Source organism: Gossypium hirsutum, chromosome A07 (genome assembly GCF_007990345.1).
Source record: "Gossypium hirsutum isolate 1008001.06 chromosome A07, Gossypium_hirsutum_v2.1, whole genome shotgun sequence".
In the NCBI taxonomy this organism is placed as follows: domain Eukaryota; kingdom Viridiplantae; phylum Streptophyta; class Magnoliopsida; order Malvales; family Malvaceae; genus Gossypium; species Gossypium hirsutum.
Window position 1 is genome coordinate 10035518 of NC_053430.1, and position 9199 is coordinate 10044716.

Genomic DNA, 9199 nt, shown 5'->3' on the forward strand with positions numbered 1-9199 from the left:
ACTGAGTTCAAAAAGGAAGAATACCATTGTGGTGATGGTGGACAGATTGACCAAGTATGGCCATTTTTTGGCCTTATCTCATCCATTCTCAGTTTTGACAGTGGCTCAAGTATACCTTGGTCACATTTACAAGTTACATGGCATACCTAATTCGATTGTGTCAGATCGAGACAAAGTGTTCATTAACAAATGTTGGAAAAACTCTTTAAGAGGCTTAGCACAAGCCTGCACATGTCCACAGCCTGCCATCTTGAAACAGATGGTTAGATAAAGGTTCTCAATAAATGTTTAAAAAGATACTTGATATGCATGACTGGTGAAAGGCCTTAACACTAGTCCCTGTGATTACCTTTAGCTGAATTGTGGTACAACACCACCTTTCATTCAGCCATTAGATCCACACCATATGAGGCCCTATATGGACAAGAGCCACCACACCATTTGCCCTACTTAGCTAGTACTTCTCCTGTGGACCGTAATCTCTAACAAAGAGAGGCAACAAGGCAGTTTCTCAAGTTTCATTTAAAGAGGGCTTAAGATCAAATGAAACAGACAACTAATCGTAGAATGAGTGATAGGGAGTTTCAAGTTGGAGATTATGTATACTTAAACCTACAACCTTATCGACGACACACTATGAGGAGACAAGTGAAAGCTCTCTCCAAATAATTTGGTCCATATGCTATAGAAACTCAAGTTGGAAAGGTCGCTTATCGATTTTAACTACCAGAGAGGTCTCGGATTCACCCGACCTTCCATGTTTTCCAACTCAAGAAATATATTGAGAAGGCCCTAGCACAAGTTAATCTGCCACTGGTAGGAACAGATGGAGCCTCAAGGAGCCAATTCAAGTGGTGGTTAGAAGGACAGTGAGGAAAGGGAATAGGCTGCAACTGAGGTTTTAGTGGAATGGGCCAATACCTTCCCTACGGATACTACTTGGGAGAATTTATAGGATCTGTAGCAACAATTTCCACTATTTGATCCTTGAGGACAAGGATCCTTTTTGAAGATAAGGTAATTAATACAAGAAGAATGTTTAACGGGCTTGTATTTAAATTTTTGTTATGTTTGTTAGTTTTCTTTTTGTTTCCCTAGTTTAAACGTTGCAGTTTTTATGTTTTAGTTTTAAGTAAAACAATGCGCTTTAGTCAGTTTGTTTAGTGACCAAAACGGTGCGTTTTAAGTCTGTATCCGTTAAATGAAACAGTCGTTTTAAACACAACTGTCAACCAACAGCTTGCTTAATTTTTTCTCAAAATCATTATTTCTTGTCCCTCTTAAGCAAGCTTGGGGAGGAAAAGTGGTTATGAAAACTCAATCTGCTTCTCCAATTCTCTTTTCCGTTCATCTACGTTTCTTCCTAATGTATTTCTATGTAAGTGCTTCCATATCATTAAATTTGTTGACATCCTATTTAAAGGAAAGTATAGCCAGTAATTAAAGTGTTAAATTTAGTTTTGTTTTTCAATAAAATTACTTTAATAGAGTTTTTTTTACCTTCAAGATTATTTTGTTGTTTTCTTCTTGATAGTAATTTCAACACAAATCCTTTTTCAAGAATTATTTGATGAAATTTTACATAATTTCAACTTACCAAGATCCACTCCTTGCAGGGTTGATTAACAGTTGCTTGAAGATTCTTGTCGGGTTTTCAATTTTTGCAGCTCCTGGTATCCATCCAGCTATCTCCATTCTTCCATCATTCTTTTATCAATTCAATTTATTCATTCCATATTCCATTTTATTTTTGTTTACTGTTTAATTTATTTTAATTTCTAATAATTTATTGATTCTAACTCTTATTCTTATTCAATTTTTTAAAATTTCATTCCTTTTTCTTCAAGTAACTTGGAGCCCAAAAAGATCCAATCCTTTCAAAAACACAAGGATGCTTCTTCCTTGAAGTATTTTGATTCTTGATAGTTTACATCTTTTCTATCTTCTAATCTATCTTTTGCTTGCCGGTAATTCTCGAATTTAATCAAGATAACTTGTGCATAAAGTAATCTCAAGAAACCATCTTTTCGACTCACTTTGAATTGTCCATTCAAACTTCAAATTGTTGATCTCAAGTTCCCGCATCATCATCATCATCCTGACAATACCCTATTGAAAGCTTGTGGCCTCTCCTTTTCTCACTGTTTTCAAAACCAAATTGTATCAAAAACCGATCAAAATACCGTTCCAAAATAAGAGATTAGACCAGACAAACCGATCAAACCGAATAAACCGAAAACTGATTATCTAACCTGATTATCTAACCGGTTCGACCATCAATTCAATTTTGAAAATCTCGCTGTTTCTGCCTCTCCTCAAATGCAAAATAAGATCATTATCCTTTTGTTTCACTGTTGGTTACCAATTATGATCCATCATTTCCTTTCAACCTTTATTTTCGTGCAGGTGCAGACCGAGAGTGACAAAGATTTGTTCAGAAGCAAGTGCCAGCAATTACAATTAAAAGGAAAAAGGGTGCACTTAGTTGCCAAACTTTGTACGGCTAAATTAGTTCTGAGTTTTCATAACCACTTTCCCAATTAAAAAGCAGAAAAAACATGCAGAAACCATTAGTAGAGTAAATTAACATAAGCAGATACATAAAAATAACTAAAATACGACATTCGCAGATCTATACTGAACATTAAACAGCAATAAATTTGTACCAAGCATAATGAAACAAAAATCCAGCATGGTAAAGATATGAAAACTATAGGCTAAAAGCTTATACTGATAGTTGGTAAATTTTCATTGAATAGCTCTATCTATGAAAGGAAATTCCACCATAATGAGGGAAAAGAGGGCAATTTTCCATCATAAGAAATCACCTGTAAACAAGCATCTAGGACTTAGCCAAAATGGTTCACCAACCTTCTTAAAGTAATGGATTCTCGCAAAGCTAATATCCAATCCTCAGCAAAATTTTCTTTTGCTTTGCATCAAAAGATTACCTGTAAGCATTTATATATGTAAGACAACTAAATTCCTTTTCGGCAGCTTATCTTCAGTCTTCTCATGTGCATTATAATACCATCCAACCAGCCATATACCCGAAGCTATGTTACACGAGTTCATGTGTGAGTAGACACGGATATGTGTTCTAGACGGCTTCAATTTTTTAAAATTTTCCCATGTATTTGGAGTATCCTTGTAGAGTTGTATCCTCGTACCTATGTCCGAATATGCATAGTACAAGGATGTCAGGTACGGGTGCTTCAAGAAAAATCAAGAGCCAGAGCAACATAGATCCCAAGTTTTCTACTTTGTTGTCATATACATCTGATGCCCAAGATCAAAACATGAATCTGCAAAAGAAATGCAAATTAATGTTACTTTTAGTAATATAAATATAGATCAATAGCAACATAAAGTAAAAATAAAACTGATATATACTTCTTAGGATGTTGATCTTCTAACTGTTTTCTTCTCTTTCCCCCGGAAAACACAAAAAACTACAGGTAAATTGTGAAAGAGACAGCACCAAGCCCTTTGGTCTTGTGCACGCCTTTAACAAAAATCTTCGTATATAGGTATAAGATATCACTTTGCAGTTGATTTGCATTGTTGTTCATGCAAACTTCCTACTTCGAATTACAACTCTTGGAAGGAAAAGGTGCATGCTGTTCAATCCATAGAACAGAAACAGATGAACTCACCATCTTAACAAATCCTCAGCTTTGATTATGTTCCAGGAACATAGAAGGAAGAAAAACTATAGCATCTCGACTCAGTGCCCCAAAGCAAATTCAGAAAAAAAAAAGAGAAAGTAAAAGAGGTTTTAATGAAAAAATACTGAGTTAACAAACATCTATAAAAGTTTTTTGCATTAGATATAGTTAATGATGGGTTTATTCATGGCAATTGCTTCCAGATGCATCCCCATGTAAATGAAGATTTATACTGAAAGATAACTAAAAGCCATAAATCCATGAAGCAAGCAATCTATAATGCTTTTACCATCAATTACGGATAAAGAAACAAGCAACCAAATAGAACTTAAGCAAAGTATAATGCTTTCAGTATCAATTATGGATAAAGGGCAATGGAACCTAATAGAACTTCAATGAAATGTGAACGTTTGTTAGGAATATGAAGTGCAAGCTCACAAAATATTAGGATCCGAATCCATCTAAATGTTTGCAACCAAAGGGTCAATAGAAACGTGCATATATGGAAGCAATAATGGCTGCAAGCTTCTAAATTCCAGAGAAAATTGATCAAAGAGAAACTCTTCTTTCCAAATATGTCCAATCAACAGTATCACAAAGCACAATCTGCTGTAGGTTCATACATCTGCAGGAAAATCATGAAAAGGTTTTCTGTATCTTGGTGAACCGATATAAAAGAGAAAGCCAAGCCATTGAACCTACTTGGAAAATAACAGAGTGATAAAGTACAATGTTAGAAGTTGCATACTGTGCACAGAAATAAAATACAGTAGAAAATTTCCTTGATAATAACCATATCAATGCTGAAATAAGAATAAATTATAAGAATTGCCGTATAGTTTTCATTGAGAGTTGACACGTTATTTTCCCTTCCTAACGTATTTTGAGCTAAAGAAAGTTTTCACAGGCATGCTTAATTGGACAAATTCATAGGTCGTACCAACAAGGTTATCCATCTCGTATTGACCAAATGTTCATCCCCATTTTTCAAATTAACGAACCTGATTTACTTGTTGATCTTAGTGATATATTTTCTACTTTGTTCTATCAAGCTCTTAAAACTGATCAAAAGATATTTGCAGACCATATGAATCAAATTAGAGAACAAATAATGTAGCTCAGTATTTCTCCTACAATGTATTTCTTATTCACAGTCGTCGTCTAACGAGTTTAAAATCTACTAATCTATCAAGAAGTCATTTACCTGGAATATAAAAACTTCATAAACAAAAGAAGCAGTAGTTAGTTAAAAACCAACAGACTAAACCTTTTTAGTTTTGTACGATAACTTTTCCCTTCCTTTTTTTTACTTGTTTTTGAATGGGGTCTGAATGTCATTATTTATAACTTTTAACATATTAAATAAGTAAGCAATCAACATGAGAGAAACAATACTTAGCGAAAGAAACTTGGTGGATATTGAAAACGACCTAAAATGTACTGGGACTTGAAATTATTTAACTGTGCATGTTCAACCCAAAACCAACCTTTGACAAACCCTGAAATAAGAGAACAATTCTGTGACCCCAAAAAGAAAAAGAAAAAGAAAGGGGGGTCAAAAGCAACTAAACATGATAAAACTATAAAGGCAGAGAAATCTCCAGACCTTCTCCATCTACATGAAGCATGAAATTTCCCACAAAAGGAAGGCAGAGATTACCCAGAAGACATTCTCCTTGAAGGACAGAGCTGTAAGTTCCAGTAGAAAAAGGACTTGTACAGCATCACAGTGCCACCAAAACTGGATGCACATTTCAGCATCCCATCACAGCACAGTTATAAACAAAACTGCCAGAGGGCTTTCTTGCAAGCAAGTTCCATTGTGGTGGGCCATCATTTGGAACCCAAGAGTTTAGCTCGATCATCCCTTCACCTAAAGCCCTAGGTCCGCCAATAACAATTAGTCGATCCCCACAGGCCCTAAACGCTAAGCCCCAACCATTCATAGAGACTGCTCGGTCAGGTAGTCCCCCTAGTGCGACCCACAAGTTCTTCTCTTTGTCATATTTCCTCACCTCTTTCTCTGCATAATCAGCTGCATACAGCTCATTATTCACAACTGCCACTAGTGGAGGTGCCTCAGCTGCGGCAGGTGCTTCAGTTGCTCCAGCCACTCCATTTCGTGCAGGATACATGTTAGGTATCTCATGCCACATCTTCGTCTTCAGATCATACACCTCCCCACATGTCAGCGTTTTTGCACTCCCAACCCCAATTCCACCAATAACATAAAACTTCCTATCCATAAATACAGCAGAACACATTTTTCTTGCTTTAATCATGTTTGGAATGGTCACCCACTTGCCGGTTTCTGAATTATAAAGCTCTGCAGAGCTCAAAATATTCCCATGTGGATCACAACCACCAGCTAGAATTGCAATTTCGCCCAGGCTGGCAGATCCAAACAAACACCGGGGTGTATTCATCTTCATCCCAGATGACCACGTGTTAGTCAAAATGCTATATCTATAAATAACATGGAATGATATTTCCTTTCCAAAAACAAGAAGTTCAGTCCCAACTGCCAATGACTCCTTATCTGAACACATGAAACATTCATTAGAGGTCATTTTGGGCAAATGCATCCATCGATGACGAATTGGATCAAAAGCCTCCCATTCCAAAAGGCTGCAAGAAAAGTAAATCCAATGTTCAACAATTCCCATTTCACGCCTCAACTTGTACAGTTCACCACTCCGAATAACAGAGCGGAAACCCTTATTCAAAGATGCAATGGCACCATAATCAGACCTTGAGCAGCGGAGGAGACAGTTAATTGAGATGTCTTGCCCAAGCTGCTGGATCAGTAAACTTGTTTCTGAATGATCACCTGCGTGGCGGTGGTTATCTGGACAGTCAAACTGGGCAAGGGACATATCCTCCTTTTCCCCCTTGTTTTCATCACCTTCGAGTGGCTTGAGAACTTTTCTCATCATCTGGTCTTCTCCATCTTCCATCTGGCACTTGCTTCTTGCGAGCTCGGTTACATGAAAAGTGTTATAAATCCACTTGCTCTCTTGCTCGCAGGAGCTTGGAAAATCCCTTGACACAAGATATGATGGACCCTCCAACATGATCTTGGTCAGAATTAAGTAATCTGAGCATCAGGACAGTTACCTTTCTTCTTCATTATATGCAAAACTGATCAGTCAATAAGGAAAATAACAACCCTCAGTTACTGCATAATAAAGATATACTTATTTAGCTACATGTTCATTTAAAAAAAAAGAATGATAGCATCACAAATTGTGATTTCAGATATCATAAAATTCCATAAAATCCAATAAGTAAATGAATGTGTAGTTCCTGTAGAAACTAACAGCTGAATATCTCACAAAACCCTATTCGTATGTAGCACAAGGAATTCCAAAAAGAACTCAATTTAAAAGACAAAGAATAGGACAGTTCTATCAACCCAAAACTAAGAAGGATCATAACTAACAAAAGACAAAGACAAAACAATGCAACCATTTTCAAGAATGATAGATCATAAGTCTTGTTTATCATCTGAAACAACTTGCATAATAAGAACAATCTTGTAATCAAAACCAAGAATATTTAATAAATTAATAAACAAATACACAAAACATTTAGTACTCATAAGCAAAGCTGAACTCCACCACATTAGTAAGCAATGATAATTATCTAGAATTCAGATCTTTTCAATTCACACCTATGGGGACTACGGAGACATGAAAAGATAAGAAGTACAGAAAAGCAGAGAAATTCATTAAGAGGCAATCACATGTTACAGTTTTCATCAAATCAGCAGTGGAAACCAAATCTAAATTTGGCTCCAAAAAGGCCAAAACAAAGATCTACCCTTCACTGAAATCAATACAATTAGACATTAAAAAAATCACCTTTATTTCAAAAAAAATGACCACTACCCAGAAAGGAAATAAAAAAAGGTAGCATAAATAAATAAAAACCCATAAGCTTTAACAATGAAAATGAGAAAAAAGAAGAAAAAGAACCAAGAAGCCATCGTAAAAGAGAATGAGAAAAATGTCTTACAAATTGGATAAGAAAGAATGAAGATTTTAGCTTGTTGCCCTCCGATTCTCTCTGAAAATCAGATTAACAAAAAATTAAATAAATAAAAACTCAATTTGCTGCAGATTATCTCTCACAAAGAATAGCAGATAATAGTTTATATTCGCTTTGCGAGAGAGAGAGAGAGGTTATATAAAAAAAAGGGGTTAAGGGAAGTGGATTCACATAGGTAAAAGGAAAAAAAGGATTAAAACTTAAATAATATATAATATTCATTTAACAGAAAGGGAAAGAAATATGGGGTCTACAACGGCTAAGGAAGAGGGAGTCGCCGTTTAAAAATTGCGGCCCCAACGCCAAATCAACCCAAACCCAAGGTCGACAATTCGAAACCGCTAACGGCCGTTTCTGCACGTGTTTCAACTCCAACCCACGCTTTGGACAAGTACACTCCTTGCGTGCGTGCGTGGCTCTTCCTTTATTTCTTCTCTCTCACTTTTTTCATCCTCTCTTTCTATTTCCCTTTCTCTTTTTCAGTTTTGTTTTTGTTGGGAAGTAAACTAACCTCCATATAAATCCGAAGGATCAACCCGAAGCTAACGACAGTAGTCAAGAAATCAGTCGAAACATGCAAATACAAGAGAGCAGTGCCGTAACTATAGATCCTCCTATATCTATATATAAATGTTGATTTATCAAGAATAAGTAAAAGAAAAATTACTTTAAATTATTAATTCATCATAATTCATCATCAGAGATGGCTTAGAGCCAATAGTTCATTATTTAATGGATTTTTTTATTTTAATTCTCTATCCGAGAGTTATTAGTATTTACCAAATCTATTCTACGGAAGGCTATTGGATCAAATAAAAACACAATCAAGTTATTTATGCGATTCTTTTACTCAGAGAGATAATCTATTTTTTTAAACATCTTACAAATAGTTATTTAAGTCCCATCTCACACACTTAGGATCTAGATCTCTTGCTATTAATCTTAAGCATCATACAAATAATGATTTAAATCTCATTATACACACTTAAAATCTCTTTTTACAAAACGTGTTTTTCAAGTCCCGATTAGCTACTCTCCAATAATGGATCGGATGATATGGCATTTTAGTTCAAATGGCAAATATAGTGTAAGGTCGGCATACTGTGTTGCTCTTGATATGTGGTTGGATCAATCGTATCAATCGTTATTGGATGAGAACACAATTTGGACAAAGCTATGACGATGTAAGATTCCGTTAAAGGTTAAAGGACTTTGTTTGGTGTTGTCTGAAGCACTTTTTACCTACACAAGTTCGTTTGAATGAGAAGGGTATTTTGTTATTTTCCTCATGTAACTGATGTGGTGAGGCTGAAAGTATGGATCACATTTTGCTCTTTGTCTATATGCGCAAGCAATTTGGAGTGCAGTTGGTTTTTCATCCAGTCAATCAATAATGATTGACATATTTTGCAAGCTTATTGACTTGGCAACTCTTAAGCATCTACAACATGTATTGATGCTTTCTTAGATGATATGGTCTA

General features: G+C 35.6%; 1 protein-coding gene across 16 annotated transcripts; it reads right to left on the reverse strand.

The window, feature by feature from the left end:
• Positions 1-2616: 2616 nt before the first annotated feature.
• Positions 2617-8303, reverse strand: LOC107934229 (F-box/kelch-repeat protein At1g74510). Of its 16 annotated transcripts, none has more exons than XR_005930314.1 (5): positions 7686-8242; positions 5275-6809; positions 3394-4366; positions 2952-3305; positions 2617-2828 (listed from the first exon to the last, which is right to left on the reverse strand). XR_005930314.1 is itself a non-coding variant. In XM_041117531.1 (3 exons), the coding sequence occupies exon 3, from the start codon at positions 6740-6742 to the stop codon at positions 5423-5425; it is 1320 nt and encodes a 439-aa protein (XP_040973465.1). In that variant the 5' UTR covers positions 6743-6809; positions 7686-7736; positions 8230-8303; the 3' UTR covers positions 5086-5422. The 16 variants fall into 16 exon arrangements, 3 of the variants coding, with proteins under 3 accessions (XP_040973465.1, XP_040973467.1, XP_040973466.1); XR_005930312.1 differs by having other exon boundaries at positions 2617-3305; positions 5099-6846; positions 7686-7736; positions 7973-8166; XR_005930311.1 differs by having other exon boundaries at positions 2617-3305; positions 5099-6809; positions 7686-7736; positions 7973-8164.
• Between the last annotated feature and the right edge of the window lie 896 nt (positions 8304-9199).

Coding starts and splice junctions, on each gene's coding strand:
- LOC107934229 (XM_041117531.1), bottom strand. CDS start 6,742: ATGTTGGAGGGTCCATCATATCTTGTGTCAAGGGATTTTCCAAGCTCC.